Genomic DNA, 22,581 nt, shown 5'->3' with positions numbered 1-22,581 from the left:
TATTTGTTCATTGTTATCTTTTACCAGTGTTGATTCTTCCAGTAAAGATTCTTCAATACTTTGTTAACCCTTAAAAGGGGCTTTTCATTTCTGAAGCTGGATGAGAATTGTTCAAGCGGTGCACCAAACACATTAAAAGATATCTTTCGTTCTATATCATAAGTTTGCACGATTTTGTTCTTATTTGGTCATTACACATCAATATGTTAGAGGAACTGAGCTTTTATTTTATGACATTCGGTTGGGTTATAACAATATAACGTAAAATATTAGTCTTGACACTGTTTCTCTAAAAAAGAGGTTTAAGCAAGTGTTTTAGTGCCAACCAATTTGTCTTGAACATTCTCATGCTCCTGACATTAAGTCATTAAAATAAACTGATTATTTGGTTGTTAACTTAATTCCATCTTTTGCAATGGTAGGTTCTCTGGAGAATGCACTCAATATATATCTCGGAACTGTCCTCACAGTTTTTTTGTTATTGTGAAAGTATAGTATAGTTACCTTTATTCCCTCAATCAGTCCCTTAAAATGGCTAAAATATTATATATCTCCTTAGACTATCACATTTTTCTTGATTATGTCCTTAAACTATTTTTTTCCTCATTCTATCCTTAAACTATTGTTTTACACATCATTTCTGTCCCAAGTCAATATTCCAGTGTTGACTCAGGTAAAACTACTGATATGACATTCAATTTCCGACGAACATTACACGTGGATAGATGATGTGGCAAAATAAATTTTTTGTAATTCATTTCTTTACACATGTTAAATTTAAAAAAAAAAAAAAACCTTACAAATCAAAGTAGAGTCTATTCCCGAAGAACACGAGAGGATCGAAGATGAAGATGTGAATGGCACCACACCCCTTGGCAGAGGAAGATCACATTAGCCATGGCTTCCTTTCTCTTTCATCTTCTTCTGTTGATTCTCTGCCTCAATCTTCTAACCTCCAAAGCCGATCTACACAAAACCCAAATCAATACTACACCTTCTTCAATCACTTACTTTGAAGTGACAAACCCATCAAGGTCCGCAAGAGCAAACCTTGCACACATCTAATTCTCCAAAAATCATGACTTTGGCTCCACCTACGGAAAACCCCCTACTCTTGCAAAATCACACCTTGGGTATGCCGTCGAAGCCGCTGAAAGGCAGCGCATGGATCTCTCCGAAGCTGTCGAAGGGGGCAAGGGAAGGAATCGATTGCAATTCTCTACGATTTCTGGTTTTCGTTCTGGAGCATCCACCCTGTTAGGGTTCTTGATTTGGTTCCATTACGCCGAATTGCGTGATGCTTCATCTCTGAACAATTATAGTAGAGATCTGCCAGGTGCCATTATGCCAAATTCCAATAGAGAATCTGGTTCAAAATCAAACATAGTAGAGATCTGGTTGGTGCCAAATTTCCATCAAATAAAAATCATTTCTCATTTTTTTTAATTAAATATACATGTGTTAAACAAATTTTATTTCATTTATTTTTTTTTATCAATTGGGTGATGCCAAATCAGCAGTTTCGCCGGAGTCAATACCAGAAAATTGACTCAGGATAGAAACGATGTGCAAAACAATAGTTTAAGGATAGAATGAAGAAAAAAAATAGTTTAAGGACATAATCGAGAAAAATATGATAATCTAAGGACATATATAATATTTTAGCCCCCTTCAAAGGTCATTTTAATGGAGAATCTCTCTCTGAATATGAATCGGTTCTCCAAGCAAAACACATTTTTGTGTTTGAAAGAACAAATGCTTGTCTTGATGCTCACACCTTGTACGGCTCACAAATTATCCATTTTAATCACTCACTTTACTGAATATATATATTATTATTATTGAATAAATTATTTTTTTTGTTTATTGTATAAATTGTTTGAAGTCAAGATAATATGAACTCTGGTGAAAGTGCAAGAAACTATTAGTACAGTGAAGGTTCGGGGCCCACTACTGGAGTGTCTTTGATTGGTGAAGAAGAAAAGAGAACAAAAGGAGTGGACTTTCAGATTACAGCCAAAATTTGAGAGGGTCAGAAATGAAGGTACTTTTGTTTAGGAATAAGACAAAGACAACCTTTAAACTGGGCCCAATAATGCCCAAAAGCCCATCCAAGGCCCCTCAGGTCTCAACTTCGGTTCTCAAGGACAACATCATTCTCATCTATTACCTGTTGTGTCTTAACAATCTCAAATGTTAAAATGGTCAAATATAATTTTATATGGATTATGTATGGGTATCTGAGACTCACGATTTCACGTAGATAATATTCATCCATCTCAGTAACGGGAACAAAAAACGACGTCGTGGATTTGGAAGAAAACGACACTGTTGATAGGTCGTTTCAGAGTCACCACGTCAAACGAGGAAAAAACAAGCTAGCTCTTCATGCAGGCAGGCCGCAGCAGGAGTCGCTCTGACGCTTCTCTCTCTCTTACTTTCCAGTTTTTTTCCTTTTGTTTATTCATTCAATTTTGATACGGCGAGTCTTCGATTCGTTTCTTCCAAGACGAGTGAGTGACACACACAGTTGCTACCTACTGTGTTATAGACTCTCAAACCCTATTTGATCGCACTCCAACTCTGCTCTCTCTCTCACACACAAACTACGAAATGAGAACCTTCTGTTTCCTTCTGATTCTCATACTGTTCTCCAGATCCTATGCTTACAATGATCTTGATGTTCTGTTGAAGCTCAAATCCGCCATGACTGGACCCAAAGGCTCTGGATTGGAGGACTGGGAGGAGGACTCGTGGACGCCCAATGCACACTGCAGATTTTCTGGAGTCACGTGCGATGAAGACTCACGTGTCGGAATAGTATGCAGCCACAGGTAATTTTGCAATCAATATCTTTTATTGAAGTGGGAAACACATATATAGCTATTACATTGGTTTACAATCAATGATCTACGTAATTACAATCTCTATCAAAGTCACTATCAAAGTCAACAATTGAGGCATCAATTAGTCAACAATTGAGGCATCAATTATGAACTTAGACAAATCAATATTGATTGCCGAATCTTCAATTAAGGAAAGTCTTCAATCAATATTGAGTTTGTCAATAAAGTCTTCAATCAATAAAGTAAATCTTGGGTAAATCTTTGACTCTATTCAACACAATGTGTCGTCTCATCCCCTGTTTGGTACCGTTCCGCCGGAGATAGGGCTGTTGGAGAAGCTTGTGAATCTTACCTTCTTCAACAATAACCTTACTGGAAAACTTCCTGTGGAGATGGCGAACCTGACTTTGCTCAAGGTTTTCAATATCTCTTACAATCTCTTTCAAGGAAACTTTCCCGGTGAAATCACTCTCGGCATGACAGAGCTAGAGGTCCTCGATGCCTACGACAACGACTTCACCGGATCACTGCCTGTGGAGATAACGAAACTGAAGAATCTGAAACATCTTAGTTTTGGAGGGAACTACTTTACGGGTGAAATTCCAGAGAGTTACTCTGAGATACAGAGCTTGGAGTTCCTAGGGTTGAATGGTATTGGACTTACCGGGAAAACGCCGTTGTTTTTGTCACGGTTGAAGAATCTCAGAGAAATGTATATTGGCTACTTCAACTTATACGTCGGAGGTATTCCACCGGAGTTCGGATCGATGAGTGAACTCCGGGTTCTTGATATGGCAAGCTGTAACGTCACCGGTGAGATTCCGACGAGTTTAAGCAATTTGAAGCACTTGCACTCATTGTTCCTTCAATTGAACCGTCTTACAGGTTATATACCGCCTGAACTATCTGGTTTAATCAGTTTGAAGTCATTTGATGTCTCGAACAATGAATTGATCGGAGAGATACCGCAGAGCTTCTCTGCGCTGCAGAATATTACGTTAATCAATGTGTTTAGGAACCACCTCTACGGTGCAATCCCCGATTTTGTCGGTGATTTTCCTTTTCTTGAGACGCTTCATATTTGGGGAAACAACTTCACGTATGAATTGCCGCAGAATCTCGGCCGGAATTGCAAGCTGTTGTACGTCGACGTTTCAGAGAATCACTTTACTGGACTCATTCCTCGGGATTTGTGTAAGGGAGGAAGGTTGAAGACGTTTATTCTCTTGGACAATTTCTTCTTTGGAACGCTCCCCGAGGGACTTGGGGAGTGCAGGTCGTTGGAACGAATTCGCATCTCGAAGAACCTTCTCAACGGCACGATTCCTGCCGGGATTTTCAGCTTGCCGGGAGTGGAGGTGATCGAGATGCATGATAATTACTTCTCCGGAGAGCTCCCATCGGAGGCATCCGGTGATACATTGGGATTCTTGGACTTGTCTAACAATTGGATCAGCGGCCGCATTCCTCCGGCCATTGGGAATCTGAAATTTTTGAACATATTGTTCCTTGAAATGAACAGATTTACAGGTGAAATTCCAAATGAAATCTTCGGTCTACCGTCCCTCACGAAGATCAACATAAGCGCAAACAACATTAGCGGGAAAATCCCTGATTCAATTTCTCGCTGTACATCCCTCAACGCCATTGATTTGAGTCGAAACAATCTTAGTGGAGAAATTCCGAAAGGAATCGCTATGTTATCGGTTCTTGGCACTCTCAATATTTCTCAGAATCAAATCACAGGCCAAATTCCCGCTGATATTCGAAACATGACAAGCCTAGCAACTCTTGATCTATCCAACAATAACTTCTATGGCCGAATCCCAACCGGCGGGCAGTTTCAGGTGTTCAAGGACAGTGCATTCGCAGGCAATCCCAATCTCTGTTCACCCGGAAATGTTTCTTGCCGCTCTTTCGTCGATTCTGCCCAATCCTCTGGTCACGGTCATAAGAAGTCGTTCTCTTCGTCCAAGCTTATAATCACAGTCATTGTGCTCTTCACTGCTTTGTTGTTGATAATCGTCACGGTCTACATAATGAGAAATAAGAGGCTCCAGAAATCAAGGGCTTGGAAGCTCACTGCATTCCATCGGCTTGATTTCAAAGCAGAGGATGTGCTTGAGTGTTTAAAAGAAGAGAACATAATAGGCAAAGGTGGTGCCGGAATCGTGTATTGCGGGTCCATGCCGGATGGTGTTCAGGTGGCGATCAAGCGACTGGTAGGCCGTGGCAGTGGGCATAGCGATCACGGTTTCTCGGCCGAAATCCAAACATTGGGCCAAATCCGGCACCGAAATATTGTTAGACTGTTGGGTTACGTGTCGAACAAGGACACGAATTTCTTGTTGTACGAGTACATGCCAAATGGAAGCTTGGGAGAGATGTTGCACGGGTCGAAAGGAGGCCATTTGCAGTGGGAGACAAGGTATAAGATCGCAGTCGAGGCTGCCAAGGGCCTTTGTTACCTTCACCATGACTGCTCGCCTTTGATCATACACAGAGATGTGAAGTCCAATAATATTCTTCTGGACTCGGACTTTGAGGCCCATGTAGCTGATTTTGGGCTCGCTAAGTACTTGCAGGATGCCGGTGCATCAGAGTGCATGTCCTCAATCGCGGGCTCCTATGGCTACATCGCACCAGGTATGCAAATTTGCCCGTATAACCTCTTTAAATTAGCTTGTTTTTTGACTTGTAGACTTGGTCCATTTGGGAGCTCATTTTCAATTGCATATTTAGTAGGAGGTCCAATGTGGTTGTGTTCACTGGTTCTAATTTAAAATCCTGTTGTTACTTCATAGGAATAATGTAATTTTTGGTCACGGAAAGAATTGACCAAGTCCAATTCGATCACCAAATGTTCAAACGTTTCAACTTGAGAAATAAAAGTTGAAAATAGTTCCAATATGCGCACTCGGATAGATTTACGACCATTAGGGCAGTCAACCGTGGCATAAAAAATCAATACAAGGAAGTTTATCATATGTGCATATTGAAACAATTTCAAATTTGAATTCCCAAGTTTAAATGTGCGAACATTCGATGACTAAATAGGAAATGGAAACTCTTTCGATAACCAAAAGTTGTATTACTTCATACTTGACCATAAAGTTTTTGAATTTTGATGTAAAGACTGAATTCTGGTTTTGTGGTTTAATGGACAAACAGAGTACGCTTACACGTTGAAGGTGGACGAGAAAAGCGATGTTTACAGCTTTGGTGTGGTGTTGCTGGAACTAATAGCTGGGAGGAAGCCAGTAGGAGAGTTTGGGGATGGAGTGGACATAGTGAGATGGGTAAGAAAAACAACGTCAGAGATTTCTCAGCTGTCTGATGCTGCTTCAGTGCTTGCAGTGGTGGACCAAAGGCTCAGTGGATACCCACTCTCAGGGGTCATAAACCTGTTCAAGATAGCTATGTTGTGTGTTGAGGATGAGGCTTCTCATAGACCAACGATGAGGGAGGTTGTGCATATGCTTACTAATCCTCCCCAATCTGCCCCACCCCTCATCAACCTTTAGAACTTGCACAGTACTTGGTAAAATCAGGAGTTAGTGCAAATATGAAATAACACTTAATTTTGCAATCAATATCTTTTATTGAAGTGGGAAACACATATATAGCTATTACATTGGTTTACAATCAATGATCTACGTAATTACAATCTCTATCAAAGTCACTATCAAAGTCAACAATTGAGGCATCAATTAGTCAACAATTGAGGCATCAATTATGAACTTAGACAAATCAATATTGATTGCCGAATCTTCAATTAAGGAAAGTCTTCAATCAATATTGAGTTTGTCAATAAAGTCTTCAATCAATAAAGTAAATCTTGGGTAAATCTTTGACTCTATTCAACACTCCCCCTCAAGGTGGTGCATAGACATCGTATATGCCCAGCTTGACAAGTGAATCAGCAAACACTGAATTTGACACTCCCTTGGTTAACACATCAGCCAACTGATCTTCGGTCTTCATATACGGAACTTCAATTATTTTTTCTTCTAGCTTTTCATACACGAAATTCCTATCAATTTCCACATGTTTAGTCCGATCATGTTGCACTGGGTTCTCAGCAATTTTAATTGCTGACTGATTATCACAATACAATTTCATTGGTCTTTTAATTGACAAACTCAGCTCCCCCATAAGCCGTTTGAGCCATAACAACTCACAAATACCTTTCACCATTGCTCTGTATTCGGCTTCTGCACTAGACAATGAGACAACTTTTTGCTTTTTACTTCTCCAAGTAACCAGATTTCCTCCAACAAAAGTTAAATACCCAGTGGTTGATCTTCTTCGGTCTCCTTTACCTGCCCAATCTGAGTCGGTATAGCCCCATACGTCTGCATGCCCATTCTTAGAAAAAAGTAAGCCTTTTCCCGGTGCAGATTTTAAATATCTCAGAATTCTAATAACTGCATCCATATGTTGTTTACCAGGATTGTGCATAAATCTACTCACAACACTGACCGCATATGCAATATCTGGCCTCGTATGAGACAAATAGATTAAACGCCCAACTAACCTTTGATATCGTAATTTGTCTATTGAAGTTTGATTCGAAGACTCTTCCAATCCATGATTTTGTTCCATAGGAGATCCAATTGGCTGACATCCAAGCATACCAGTTTCTGTTAATAAGTCAAGCACATACTTTCGTTGGGATAAAAATATGCCTTGCTCAGAACGAACAACTTCAATGCCCAAAAAATATTTTAATCCTCCCAAATCCTTCATATCAAATTCAGTTGACAAATAGTCTCTCAGTTTACGCATTTCTTCAGAATCGTTGCCTGTCACCACCATGTCGTCAACATAAATAATGAGAGCCGTTAATTTATCACCAACTCTTTTCAAAAATAAAGTGTGATCTGCATTACTTTGCTTATAGCCGAATCTTCTCATAGCAAGTCGGAATCGACCAAACCAAGCTCGAGGAGATTGTTTCAACCCGTATAAGGCTTTCTTCAGTTTACACACGACACTTTGATCACCTGGAGCTTCATATCCTGGGGGCAGAGACATATAAACTTCTTCTTGTAGCTCACCATGTAAAAAAGCATTTTTTACATCATATTGTTGTAGAGGCCAATCAAAATTTGCAGCTAGGGATATTAGGACTCGAACCGTATTAATTTTTGCAACAGGAGCAAACGTTTCCTGATAATCAACCCCATACGTCTGGGTGAATCCTTTAGCCACAAGCCTAGCTTTATACCTATCAACCGAACCATCAGGCTTGCACTTGACGGTGTACACCCACCTACAACCAACAGCTTTTTTTCCTTTCGGCAACTCCACCAATTCCCAAGTTTGATTTTTCTCAAGTGCTGTCATCTCCTCAGTCATTGCAGTTGCCCATTTTGGATCCAACAACGCCTCTTGCACTTTAGTAGGAATATCTATGACAGTCATATTACTGACAAAGCTTCGGCATTCCTTTGACAGTCGGTGAGTGGATGCATACTGAGCAATAGGATATTTCACTTTTCGCACAACCTCTGGTGAAAATCTATCTGGTGGAACACCACGAGTACTTCTTGGTGGGAGTACGTATCTGTCAGCTTCAATCGAGACACAAGTATTATCACAAATATTGTTAGTATTAACATCAGACTCAATGCTTACCTCAGGAGGATCTGTACGAGGAGTATCGGGAGTGGGTACTAGCGAAGATGAGAGAGAGGGAGCTTCAGCAACAGTATCGGCAACACACAGTGGATCAGGAAACAACTCCATCCAATTTGGAGCTTCAACAACAGTATCACCACTCGGGCCCGGAAGCGTGGAATTGGGTGAAGAAAAAAACATTTCATGTTCAGAAAAGGTGACATCCATAGTAACATAGAACTTACTTGTAGGAGGATGAAAACAACGGTAACCCTTTTGTGAAGGATGATAACCGACAAATACACACTTGAGGGCACAAGGATCAAGTTTCGTGCGGAGATGTTTCTGTAAATGTACAAACACAACACAACCAAACACCCGGGGAGGAAGTGTGAGGTGCGATGGCAGTGTTACATAGGATGCCAATTTATCAAGTGGTGTCTGAAATTGTAGAACACGAGTGGGTACCCTATTCAAAAGATATACAGCTGTGGTAACAGCTTCTTCCCAAAAACGTGGTGCCATGTGGGCTCCAATAAGGGCAGCACGTGTAATCTCCAAAATTTGTCTGTTTCGGCGCTCAGCAACACCATTCTGTTGTGGTGTATAAGGACAAGTGGTTTCATGCAAAATTCCATGAGTCTGAAAATAAACGAATAAAAAGATTCATTATATCGGCCTCCATAGAGCCAATAAGCCAGCCTTTTACAGTAGCATCCTCCATCATCCACTTGTTATATGTAGAGTCACTAACAGTAGGTTTCGAGGTCGTACCTTTGAGATATTCCATCTTTCCTCGTCCAGCAACGAACATAGTAACCCCTCTGATACCATGGAAGGGGCTTGGAACTGCCACGGCCCAATGGGCCGAGATGGTGGGGAGGCTTGGCTTGGGTTTGTGCCGTGCTGGGATTTTCTACATGGTATCGGAGCAGGTGTGCGCTCGTCCCCGATAAGAAGTCCACTCGTTGGGCCTTGGGCTTTGATACCCAGTCCACGAGTGCGGGGGAGTGTTAGGACAAAAAAAAAGTCCCACATCGGTTATCGAAGGGTCTTGTATCCAGCATATAAGCTGGTGCAAGCCTTCAAACACTTGTCAAGCCTTTTCCAAATGGAAGGGGCTTGGAACTGCCACGGCCCAATGGGCCGAGATGGTGGGGAGGCTTGGCTTGGGTTTGTGCCGTGCTGGGATTTTCTACAATAACAAGCTTGTCAACTTGTAATAATTTTGGTGCCTTAAGCTATTGTTGGTTTCTGGTTTTTGTTTATTTCCACTATGTTGTTTGTTAAGCACTTAAGCTATTCCTTCTGACTATAAATTTCAAGGTGTATATTTTCTGCTTGTTCTGGTTTCATGCTTTCATTTAATCTGTTCAACTGCACCAATGCATATACCAAGCTTATAATGATCTAATACAAAGACCATAAACCAATTATTAATATGGACCAAGACATTCTTACGTAAAAACAAAAAAGGAATTTTAAACACACAATTGAACCCGAGACTCTTTTGGAATGCTCTTGATCCTTATTTCCATCTCTATTGAAATTCTCAGAACAAACACATTGAAGATATTGTTCACTCTAAGTCACATGTCCGCACGGATTTGTTTTTCAAGAGCCGTCCTCATTAGTACTTTGGCCCATAAAACACGTTTATAGTGTGAGAGGAGTTGGGTTTTGATTATAAATTATTTGGTCGGGTTACGCAAAACCTATGTGAGGTTTTTATTCTTGACACTTCCTCGCACTTGTGTGCTAAGTTATGTCAGACCCAACAAGTGGACATGTAGAGTCTCGTCCTATTTGACTGAGACTTTGTGTTGATATCATGTTGAAATTATCAGCCCAAACACAATAAAGATATTGTCCGCTCTGGGTCACGAGCCCTCATGGATTGGTTTTTCATGAGCTTTCATTATTAGTACTTAAGTCCAGAAAATGTGTTTACAATCTGAGATGAGATGTGCTTTTCTTATAAATCACTCGACTGAGTTATGTCATACCGATGCAAGATTTTTAGCCTTGACAATCTCCTCCTTTCCTTTCAATCTTTCATATTTTCCCCACTCCAATTTCATAGATTTTCTTACGTTTGATTGACATTTAAGCAGTATTCATTTCCTCCGAACACATTAATGCATGAAGTAAATTTCTAAAGGAGAATCCTGTATCAACATAGTCCTAGCTACTATTTAATCCCAATAATAGACTTGGTGGCATTGAAGCTTAAGCACTATACATGGCAATGGTAGCTTCATCAAAGTACTCCATCGCATCTAAAGAAAGCGTAGAATACAAAAGTCAGTCACTCAAAAGTTTCTTCTAATGGAGAATATGAATAAGTTCTCCAACTAAAGAGTGCACAAAACGTAGACAATACAAAGGAACAAATGCTTGTCTCCACTCTCACAACTTATACGGCTCTCAAATTATCCATGTTAATCTACTTGGGAACAATTCTACATCCATTTATTTCTTGCCCAAAAAAAAGTCACTTTTGGGGTTATGAAGAATACAATTATTGGTATAAAATATAAATGATTGTAAGTCAATGGGGGTGTTGCTTGGTGTGGCTAGATTCATGAACTTCACTTAAGATAAATAGCCACTTAGGGTTGTTCCAAAATCTTTCTTTCTTAATTATTTTCAAGGTAGAGACAAATGGACAGCAAGAATCCTAGTCTACAATAATGGGATTAATTAAGGATTAATACATTATAAGAACAATTCAAGAGAAGACATTCGGATGAGTTCATAATAATCAATAGCCAAATTATGGATATGTAATCGAATCTGATTATGGAAGTACATAGCCTTTTGGACGAATCAAAACATCTCTCTAACTTTGCTGAAGTGTAATTCTTGTCTAACAATCTTGAACAGTCCCTAGTAAAGCATATATGCTAACTTATAGCCTAGAATCTGGTTATGGAAGTTCATAGCCTTTTAAACGAATCAAAACATCTTTCTAACTTTGTTTAAGTGTAATTATTATCTAACAATCTTGAATTGTCCCTGGTAAAATCATGAGCCTGTTTTGTAAAGCATATGCGTTAACTTATAACCTAGCATATCTCATTTTACCAACTGCATTATATACGCTCAAAAAGTAAAAGCTCCACGAACGAACTTATTTCCAAAACAAAAATTATCAAGTATAAGCTAAGGTCAACTTGAAAAGTATCACCAAGCAACCAACATCTATCTTATTTTTGACCATTTATAAACTCGTTTTCCTTTTTAAGCGACTATTTGATAAATCCCAATTATTGAAGGAGCACAGTAAAATGATCTATACCCGCCTTCTGATGGTCGCCCACACTGATGACTAATTAATCACTGATTTAAATAAAAAAGTTGGAATCAGAGGAGGGAGTGTACGATCTTATCCCTGACCGCGAAACATCGGAAAATGTGAGCTGTGGTGAAAACGAAACTGCAGTATAGGGGCCCACCAATGGCGGTTTATGGATTTTGTTTAGGAAAAGACACAGAAGGCCTTTAAACTAGGCCCATATACTCAGAAGCCAAACCAAGGCCCATAATCCAAAGCCTTAAAATCACAAAAACTATTGGTTGGTTAAGAAGAAAAAGACACTGTTTATTCCCTGCGATAGTAGCATCATAGACAGGTTGTGGACTTCGATGGGCCCAATTCTCCCTCTAAAAGGCCCAATAAAATTTACTGGCTTCAACTTGTGGGCTTTAGATTTGTATAGTTGGGCTGTAACTAAAAGAATATCCAAGTAAAAGCCAGTCCGGCAGTCCCATCATCTCTAGGAATTGCAACGGTACAAAAAAGCCCGTTCAAGGAATCCAAATTCCAAAGGCGGCTGGTGGAAAAGCTTAATTTGAATCCGTTCCGCCAAATTAGAGCCGAAGACAGACGGAGAAGAGAAAGTAGAGAGACCATGGAGACATTGAGTTCACCTCCATGTCCGAACACGGTGACTGTACGCAGAAACCCTCACCGGAAAGCAAGGCCCACTACTACCACAAAACCTCTGGTCCCTCCGTCTTCCTCTTCAGATCGGCCTGAAATCGCTCCTTTCCCAATCGACGACATCCTCTCGATACAAATCAACCAAAACCCCCAAATAGAGCCCTCTTCATCATCCATACAATCTCCCGTCTCCGAAAATCTCAAGGTTTATCTTCGAATTCGACCTATTGTACCTTTGAAGGGATCTTCGAGGAGTAACGTAGGCAATCACAATGAGATATCGAGGAACAAGAATGTGTGGCCACAAAACCCGGCGTCGAAGAAGAAGAACAGTGCGAGAGAGACGTGCACGAAGAACAAAAGTGGCGAGGGTTGTATAACGGTCAACGATTCTCAGTCGGTGACGCTATCACCACCTCCAGCTTTGCAGGATTCGAAGAGGATCAAGTCCGAGGTATATCAAGGTTTCTCTCATGTATTCTCGGCTGATTCTTCTCAGGTATCATCTCTTCACATTTTCTTTTTCTACCTATTTTGTGAATGACTCGCTTAGGTAGAAACCAAGTGGAGGGCTAGGATTTCTGAAATTGTTTGTGCTTTCAATTTGACATTGTTTATAGAATGAGGTGTATGAGAAGATGGTGAGCCCTCTTGTTAAGGATTTTCTTGAAGGCAAGAGTGGAATGCTTACAGCTTTGGGACCCAGTGGTTCTGGTAAGACACATACGGTATTTGGGAGTCCTAGGGAGCCAGGAATGATCCCTCTTGTACTTCAACAAATTTTTAAGCAGACATATGGAAGCAATCCCAATTCAAGGTGTTCATCAGCCTTTTGGTTTTGAGAATTTTTGAGTTTCTTAGGATGTGTTTTTTATTGCATTTTTTGCGTTGAATTAGTGTCGAAAATAGATAAATCGGGCAATATAAGAGAGTTTATTCATGATACGTAAAAGAGCTTGGGGCACTTTGGCATTGTGCTGAAAAAGTGATATGTCGTAGATGTCCTGTATTTAATTTTCAGGTTATTTTATATATCAATGTTCGAAATATGTTCTGAACGTGGAAAAGGAGAAAGAATATTTGATTTGTCCCCTGATGGAGCTGATTTATCCATGCAAAGATCAACTATCAAAGGTCTCCAAGAGGTTGATGGCTAATTATGCTTTTATACTATTTTCTTTTTTAGTTTCTAGAGTACATACTTTATGGTCCGATGCCCAGTGGACACCAATATTAATCCCCATGTTTGATTCATGGAAACAGGCTATTATCTCTGATACTTCTCATGCTGAATCTTTAATAGCCAGTGCAATCCTGAAACGTGCCACAGCTATGACAAATACAAACAGGCAGTCAAGGTGAGCAAAAACCAAACTCTACTTTGTGTTCCATATGCAATTATTATCTATTCTTCTGCGTGGGACAAATTTAAGATTGGATGTAAGTCGTTCTAGGTGGTTATTTGGGTCTTTCATTAATGATCACCTTCTTAAGTATGTAGTGCACCCTGATTTGAGACTTATTTTCACAATCAGAATTCCAGATTTATTTTGCTAATATTGCATCAGTGCTAGAATCTTAATACTGAATTCCATTGTTAGTTATCGTCGTTGTCAACTTGAATGAGAATTGTGAATGTCTGTTATATCCATGTTTTCTATACTAAAATTGCTGCTCTATCTAAAATATAGATTTCATTTTTTCCTGTCTCAAGAATGCCTCTAATTTTCTTGTAAAACTTTTAGTGACAAGATACGATAATATCTTAAGGTATGTTACCAAATTGAGAGAATTTAGATCATGATTCTTTTACTGGATTGTTAATTTTAAGTAAGCCTGAGTATGGGAAGCTTATTCTTCCCCCTAAATACGTACTTGCAGTCGGTCCCAGTGCATCATCAACATCCGCAGTGTCGTTAACAAGCTTGATGGAGAAGTTGATCTTCAGTCAAATGATGCCATTCTAACTATTGTTGACCTCGCTGGCGCTGAAAGAGAAAAGAGAACAGGGAATCAGGTTTTGGTCTAACTGTATATTATAACTGAGTTTTTTTATTATATTGTTAGTTATGGAAAATGTCTGAATCTTTTCTGTCTTTGGTTGTAAAATGTGTCCTTAGTGATGGTGGGTTTAATATATCTGATTGCTTTCCAATCTAATGCACTTTTAAGTACAACAGCATATGGTCCCTTGGCTTACTGCTGTGTTTGATCTATAATTCTATATAGCTCATAGATGATGTTCTCTGCAAACTGAGATGAGGTTCGAGATAGTTGACATATATTAGCATTTTTCTAATAACTTTTAGCAACCAATATTGATTTACCGGATCCTGAGAACATTGTTAAAATAATGTATTCTTCCTGGATCTCTCTCCCCAGGTTGGGGGTCGATAAATAGTTTGAAAGGAAACATTTAGGACATGAAAATTAGGGCTTATCATATATCATGTGAGCCAATCTGGAAGTCCAAAGGAATATTTTATGCGTAAGGAGTTGCATGCAAACCTTGTCATTGAAAAATACAAATTTTCGGATGTTGCAGGTCTAATGTTTATTTTTTCTTTTTGCAGGGGACAAGGCTTCTGGAAAGTAACTTCATCAACAACACATCAATGGTTTTTGGGCTGTGTCTAAGAGTATGTAGGCTTTATTCATTTGTGGGTAGTGTAGGCAATTTTGGCAGCGCTCATGATTACTAAAAATTTGTGGAGTGTCTAAGAAGTATTTTTCTGTTCTACCCATTTGATCTTTAAGCATTTAATGTTGTTTTTTAAAGAAGCTCGTTTTCAGCGCCACAGCTTGCTCCCTCTGTCGATATAATTTTATACATATCATATTCTTTTGTTTTCTATTTCCAGTCATTATTGGAGCACCAAAAGAACCCCAGAAAGCCGCTGCAGAAACATTTTCAGAACTCATTGGTAATGCTTCTATCATTTATCCACTCTTTTTTTTTCCCTATCATTTGCTACTACTCTGTTATCAATAAAGTCTTTCACGCTATGAACCATGACTTCATTTCGAACAGTTGACAAGATACCTACGAGATTATTTGGAAGGTAAAAAGCGGATGGCGTTGGTACGTGGTTTTTATTCCCAGTACTGGTTTACTTGACATAAAAAATTTCCTTTTTTTCTCGATTAGTATTTTAGCAATAACTCTCTCTCTCATTTTTCTTCAGATCTTGACAGTTAGATCAGGACAAGAAGACTATCTTGATACATCCCATGTGCTCAGACAAGCTTCACCTTATATGAAAATCAAGTTAGATAGTTTACCTGATTCCCCCTTCTTGTTCAAAGGTTAAGTTTCTTTGGTTCACATGATGTAATGTTGATGCTTATAATTTGTTTTAGGTTTGATAACGTTGAAGAACCATCCTATTTGCATCATAACAAGAGGCATTTCCAAATATCTTCCAGATTGGAGCAGCCGAAAAGAAGGAAATTTTGTAGTCTTGATGTTTCTGGGGTAATTTTTTTCTCTTACATCGATCCTTTAAGTGCTAATTCTTTTGTTATTCGCAGAAGTTACTGCATTTCCTCTCTTAATCTTCATGTTACCTTTCTACATAGTTCGGAAAAGATGATTTCATTCATATTGCTTCTTCGATCCTTGAGAATTAAGTAACTTTCCTTTTATGGATGATTATAAATTGAAGAAATTAAAACATCATGACTACAAAGTATAGTTACATGATGTTGAATGATGAACTTTATGGTGTCGGTTTTTTATTTCAGTGTGTCTTTTGGGAACGTCATATACTGCATAGAAATGTTGCTTAAGTATTCGAAACTGATGAGATGAGCAGAGTCCAGAGAACATGGATTTTTTGCTTCGTCATTTCAGAACCTGGGTTTTTAAGTTTAGCGTTATGTTGTTGTTATCCATGAGCGGTGAAATATAGGTTGGTAGATGTTTAAAGAACTCATTTGTTCTTCTGATATATGAAGGTGATCCAACTTCCGAATCTATTAGCATTCAAATTTTAATTTTTTATAATGGTGTCATAGTTTGAGCAGTTTTCTCTTTTTTGTGGGAATGGAATCCCAAACTCACAATATGAAGTTGTTGGACGTGGATTATCTAATGAACATAATGAGCTGTTTTCCATATTTAATGGATTGTGATTTTTAGCATGAAAATGTTATTCGGCTTACCTTGTTACCTTGTTGCTTGTTTAGATTGAAGAAGGAACGAGTCTTGAAGATAAGCGCTCACTTTCTGAGGAAGGTTTTTAAATGCAGCCCGAAATTTTTTTGTGATTTTTGAGTCTTTTTTTTCCTGGTTCAGTTTGTTGTTTTCTAAAACAGTTAACTGCTTTCTTCATTTTAGGGGTTGCAACAATCAACAAGTTAGGTGCTACTGACTCTGATCCTTTAGAGTCAGATTCTCTCGAGAAAAGTGGTAGAACTCATCGGATCATGCAAAGTTTTGCTAAAGCTACATGGAATGTCTTGAAAGAATACAGAGACAAACTTCGGGTAAGATTGTGGAGTTTTTTGAGCTCAAGCTTCCTATTCTCATTGTAGTATCATTGTTTGGTCAAGTCATTAGTAATGCTTTGGCTTCCCTTGTATTGGAATTTTGATAGTTGTAGAATACTCATTTTCTTGTCTTAATTAGTTGGCAGAAAGTGAAATCCAAAATCTCAGTGAGAACCTACGGAATGAAAAGACAAAATATTTTGAGCTGGAAAAGGAGCTGAAGGATCTAAAGTGTTGTTGTGCTTGTACAAAGGAAAATGTAGCGGATGACAATATAGTTGAAGTTGATGCTCTATATGTTGAGGAGGTACTTGTTTTCCCTTTGCAGATTCACATACTGTTTTATATACTATTTCTTGATTATTAAATTTTTCTATGGATCTCCAGCAAAACTTTTTCATGATATCTAAAGTTACTATTCTTTTGAAGCTTTTGTTCCATTTATATGGATTGCTAATGTTGTGTCTTTGTTACTTTTACTAAAACGTGTCACTTTTTCTCTTGGAATATGCCAATTGTCCTGGGAAAATGTTATCTATCACTTATTAAATTAATTCAAAAATATTGTTTTTGATGGAATACGTCAAATTCGTTAATCTTGAATCCTTTGTATTGACTATTGCATACTTCAAATTAACGTTTCTTTCAGTGTCCTAACCTCAAGAGATCTGAATGCGATAACACTCCCGAGAAAGATGACTTCATCTCGAGACAGGTTGAAGATGTAATTTCTCAGGTTTGTAGACTGACTTGATTTTCTAATTTTGTTTTATATATAACCATTGTTCTCTTGGATTATCCATATTCTATAAATGGATGCGACTCCAGTTGTCAATTACTTCTTTTCCATATCATATTAATATGCATCTTTTGTTTGTCCCAATTTTTGTGTATTCCAGTACATATAATAGTACTTTGATGGTTATGTCAAGGTTAATGCACGAGCTTCACCTTCAAGTTCAAAAGAGATTGAGCATGACAAAGATGAGCAAGAGATTCATACCACTGTAAGGAAAATTTTCATATGTTTAAAGCTGTGATGCCTTTTAGGTTTTGTCTTTAGTAGAACACCAGCTTTTTCCTTAAATTTCCAAGTGAGGAGATATTCATGTGTTTCAAGCTTCATGCCTTCAGTTCTTCAGTATAGTGGCAGAAGAATGTGCAAATAAGATGTCTTCTGGGAACAAAATCAATGCTGATAAATTAGACGAGTCAAAAATTTCGGCGGTGGTGCATATCTTTTCCACTGAAGATGTAACAGGTGATTTTTTTTTCCTTTTCCTTTCACTTTGAATCTTGTAATGACTGGATTTTTCGCGTTAGTTTGTCAATAATTTTAGGCGTTTGTAGTCAACTACATCGAAATACGCACCCTGCTAGAGAATCAGGATACCCTGGCATGTCTTTGAAAGGCATGTGTGTGGTCTTGAACTTTGGTATTCGGTTGTAAATATTTGTTTTGGACAAGTAAAATAACTTAGTGAATTCGTTTGAAATAGAGGATAATGATGAATGTTACAGCAGCTCCAATTTAACAGGGATGCACAAGGGTTTCTTAAGGTTAATCTGACATGCAGGAAGGAAAATTGATCTTATGCCAACTATTTCTCTTAATTTCCATCACAGTGTATATAGCTACCAGGTAAAGTGGAATAAATTTATACAATTATCCAAGTAGTAAATGCCATCAAACAAACTATAACTGATTTGGTGTCCCATTGTTTCACTTGCGATATTATCATGTGTCAAGTATCGACATTTTTATTTGAACTATAGTTGCACCTTCAATGGTTTTATATCAATAATTTATGTACATACTTGGCCTTGTAAGGTGGTTGCCTACTTGATTTAGACTATGGAAAGGATGACTTGCATTTCAGTAGCATAAAATGGAAATATGGGATGCATGTCATACTTCTATTTCAGCAACATGCTCAATATCTGACTTTTAGTAAAAAAATGTTGCTTCACAGGTTCTGTTGCTAGCAGTTCCTCATTAGTTGAGATGGTTAATGATAACACCATTTCCACATCGAATCTGCCTGAAATGCTTCACAAGGAGGACGAGGTTCGATTTTTTTTTTCATGTGTTTTTTAATGTGATAATGATTTCTTGGTAATCTTTTATGATCCTTTCCCTAGGTTATATGCATGTAGATACGCATGTTTATGACAATAGTTTTTTCCATATCTTGCTGTGGTTTTCAAACCTTCTCGAATACGACATGTTACATACACACAGATAAGATGTCACTTTACTGGATGCTGCATGTCGTGCTTTCTCCCATGTCCTAGACATTAAACTCATCAGGTGCAATCATTATCTGTAAACACAATCTTCATGAAAAATCAACCTGCTGCAGCTGATACTATAGATGACACACAGCTATTTATTCTTCTGTATTTAGGACAAGAAGGTGTTACATGAAGTTATCAACATTTTATATTTTGTTTTGAAGCCTTCAGGTCTTGCACCTGTGAGGGGATGGGTCCTACGGTCCAAGGAAATCAGCATTTTACGAAAATTGCCATGTGAAAATCATTGCTTAATTAACTGTTTTTGAAAGATCAATTAGGTAACTAATTCATACGCAACCAATAAATAAAAATTTGGACTAGTGGTATATACTTGCGCTGTCCTGAACGCATTCAACATTAGCAAGCCTGTTTTGTTTTACATTTATGTGAATTGCATTATGTTGCTTATTGCGTGAGTGTTCGATAGTTTTTGCCAACTTTTGTGATCAGGTCTTGAATGGCTCTTGCTGAAGGATTAATTTGTTATGTGAGCATAGGAAGCTGTAGTAGATATAGTCTATGATAGAGTGAAGACCTGACAAAAGATATGCTCCTGTTTTCAAAGTGCCGTGCTTTTGACATGTAGCTTGCCGGTTGTATTTTTATTGGATCACCAAGCTCAGTAAAGTTTGTGTTTCACTTAACCAGCTACAGATAATTAAAGTTTGTGTTTCACTTCACCAAGCTCAGTAAAGTCATTAGTGATTCCCGGCTTGCCTTGTATTGGAATTTTGATGCTACACGAAGTTGTTCAAACTCATTTACTTGTCTTAATTAGGTGGCAGAAAGTGAAATCCAAAATCTCATTGAGAACCTACGAAATGAAAATGTAGCAGATGACAATATAGTTGGAGTAGATGCTCTATATGTTGATGAGGTACTTGTTTCTCTTTGCCAATTCACTTATTGTTTTAATACTATTTCTTGATTATTACTTTTTTTATGGATCTCTAGCAAAACTTTTTTATGGTATCTATTAAGTAATGCTTTAAAGTTACCATTCTTTGGAATCTTTTGTTCCATCTATATGGATTGATATTGTTGTGTCTTTGTTAATTTTACTAAAATGTCTCACATTTTCTCTTGGAATATGCCAATTGTCCTGGGGAAAATGTTATCTATCAGTTAATTAAGTTAATTCAAAAGTATTGGTTGATGGAATATGTCAAATTCTTTAATCTTGAATCCTTTGTAGTTACTATTGCGTACTTCAAATTAACATTTCTTTCGGTGTCCCAACCTCAAGCCATCTGAATGCGATAACACTCCTGAACAGGATTTAATCCGGAGACAGGTTGAAGATGTAATTTTTTTGGTTTGTAGACCGGTGATATCTTGATTTTCTAATTTTGTTTTACATATAACTGTTGTTCTCTTGGACTTGCAAATTTTGCCATGGAAATTATTACGTTTTGATTTTAGGCTAATTTATATACCATCTATTGAATAGAATATCTCTAAAGTCTTGGATCCTTATTCCTTTTGTATCCTGAGTACACATCAATCAAAAAGTTGAGAATCATTATTCTATCAATGGATGTGGCTCCAGTAGTCAATTACTTCTTTTCCATATCATATCAATATGCATCTTTTGTTTGTCCCAATTTTTTGTATTCCGGTTCATATACTAGTACTTTGATTGTTTTGTCAAGGTTAATGCACGAGCTTCACCTTCAAGTTCAAAAAAGATTGAGCTGGACAAAGATGAGCAAGAAATTCATACCACTGTAAGGAAATTCTTCATATGTTTAAAGCTGTTAGGCCTTTTAGGTGTTGTCTTTAGTAAAACACAAGCCTTTTCCATAATTTCCATAAATGCATCTTTTCTTGAATCTGCTACTTTCCTGTGTCTTTTCCAGGAACCTCTGGAACTGTCAGTTGCACCTGAGAAAGATGTTGCATTAACCCAAGATAGCACTGTTTTCCATGCACCTACCAGTCAACCCACACCGAATGCTTCTTGCAAATCTTTGAAATTGGAGAAACCAAAGAGGTCAGTTGGTTTGCATCCCTTTCCTTGTTTGTATTTGTATTTTACATTCAATGCATAACACTGATTCCATTTAAGTTTTGATGGCTCCACTGTTGCTGGATGCCTAATTATCTTACTGTATTGATCAGGAGGCTCTTGCCTGCGTCGTCTATATTACTGAGAGATATCGGGGCTTTGGATGTTGAGGATGAGACAGAGAAGTCAAGGGTAAGTTAATAGCTTTCTCTCGTTGAGCGGTACACCTCACCTATGAATGCTATGTCTCATTTTTCATTAACCAACTCACCAAATAAGGGTTGGCTCTAAGCAGCTCTGATTCCCGTCCTTGTCGATGGGCTTTGCATATTAAACTATGGAAGGTTCTTACATCCTAGAAAACACCTTGAGCCAAGTTTATGCCATGTTCCACAATTGGACTTTTGGAATTAAACGGTGAACAAGATTGGTGTGTCAAATGTTTAATGGTTTTAGTATACTCCCCACAACAACTAGTTCAAGATTTTGCTCTGTTTTCTTTTCTATCTAATTACCAAAAGGTATATAATATAGAAGAAAATGCAGAGGAGAAAACATCTTCTGTTTTGAAATTTAATCAGACAAGTTTGATTCGAACTCTTTGAACTGCTCTGCAGGGAAATAGAGGGGGCAAGAAATTGATTGCAGGCGAAACAAAGAGAACGCAGGGGAGTATCTCGCTCCTACATTTGCTCAAGAGCAATCTCCATCTCACAAATTAAAAGGTTTGGAGAAATTTTTTGGTTTTGATAGTAAGGTGTATTATGGCATTACTTATTTTCACGTATTTTTGCACTTGTTCTCATAAGAAATACGCAGAAATATGCAAAAATGAGTGATGTCAATACAATGTGGATTTCATTCAAGACATTTCTAGATGTGAGTTCCATAGAAAGAACTCAGCTGGGCATAGAAGTCTAAATTATGAACTTAGTGGGCCTCTTTCACTGAAGGATTATAAATCTTGATGATGGGCCGTTTGAGCTTTTATGAGATTTGGCCCAACTCTGTGTAGTTAGAACTTAGAAGCCCAAAGACAATTTTAAGGAAAGGCCTTCCATAAATGACATTAGGAAGAGCCCACCAACATAACAGAAGAAACTATAAATTCACATGTATGATAATATTAATTTGTATGCATTTAAAATATTATGTAACCATAGCTTCCATAATATAAGTAGCTAGTATTTTATTTATTTTATCATCAACTGTCTGGAATGTAAGCATTGCTTCTACAATAATGATAATATTTTATCAAGGCTTGTTCTAAAAAATTTCACAAGTGGTATTGGTTTGAAATTTTCTCATTATCTAATAGGCTTAAGGGGCCTCATTTACAACGACTCTTCTCTGGGCTGGCTGGCCCAAGT

General features: G+C 38.0%; 2 protein-coding genes across 9 annotated transcripts; both read left to right on the top strand.

Moving 5' to 3' along the window:
• The first annotated feature begins 2,422 nt into the window (after nucleotides 1-2,422).
• On the top strand, nucleotides 2,423-9,801 carry LOC120009029 (receptor protein kinase CLAVATA1-like). The gene is made up of 4 exons (XM_038859455.1): nucleotides 2,423-2,815; nucleotides 3,117-5,492; nucleotides 6,018-6,422; nucleotides 9,675-9,801. Exons 1-3 carry the CDS (start codon nucleotides 2,614-2,616, stop codon nucleotides 6,368-6,370), a joined length of 2,931 nt encoding a protein of 976 aa, XP_038715383.1. The 5' UTR covers nucleotides 2,423-2,613; the 3' UTR covers nucleotides 6,371-6,422; nucleotides 9,675-9,801.
• Nucleotides 9,802-12,285: 2,484 nt separating this feature from the next.
• LOC120008977 (kinesin-like protein KIN-6) lies at nucleotides 12,286-22,182 on the top strand. 8 transcript variants are annotated; one of them, XR_005470579.1, is made up of 20 exons: nucleotides 12,286-12,913; nucleotides 13,035-13,231; nucleotides 13,436-13,559; nucleotides 13,678-13,772; nucleotides 14,296-14,431; nucleotides 14,988-15,053; nucleotides 15,276-15,338; nucleotides 15,446-15,496; nucleotides 15,600-15,682; nucleotides 15,775-15,889; nucleotides 16,603-16,651; nucleotides 16,754-16,902; nucleotides 17,045-17,212; nucleotides 17,555-17,641; nucleotides 17,838-17,912; nucleotides 18,040-18,166; nucleotides 18,879-18,973; nucleotides 19,982-20,080; nucleotides 20,480-20,930; nucleotides 21,063-21,197. XR_005470579.1 is itself a non-coding variant. In XM_038859387.1 (19 exons), exons 1-18 carry the CDS (start codon nucleotides 12,383-12,385, stop codon nucleotides 20,034-20,036), a joined length of 2,259 nt encoding a protein of 752 aa, XP_038715315.1. In that variant the 5' UTR covers nucleotides 12,286-12,382; the 3' UTR covers nucleotides 20,037-20,080; nucleotides 20,450-20,525. The 8 variants fall into 8 exon arrangements, 3 of the variants coding, with proteins under 3 accessions (XP_038715315.1, XP_038715316.1, XP_038715314.1); XR_005470578.1 differs by having other exon boundaries at nucleotides 20,450-20,930; XR_005470580.1 differs by lacking the exon at nucleotides 19,982-20,080 and having other exon boundaries at nucleotides 20,450-20,930.
• The last annotated feature ends 399 nt before the right edge of the window (nucleotides 22,183-22,581 follow it).

Source organism: Tripterygium wilfordii, chromosome 11 (assembly GCF_013401445.1).
Source record: "Tripterygium wilfordii isolate XIE 37 chromosome 11, ASM1340144v1, whole genome shotgun sequence".
In the NCBI taxonomy this organism is placed as follows: domain Eukaryota; kingdom Viridiplantae; phylum Streptophyta; class Magnoliopsida; order Celastrales; family Celastraceae; genus Tripterygium; species Tripterygium wilfordii.
This window is presented reverse-complemented; position numbering and strand designations above follow the sequence as displayed.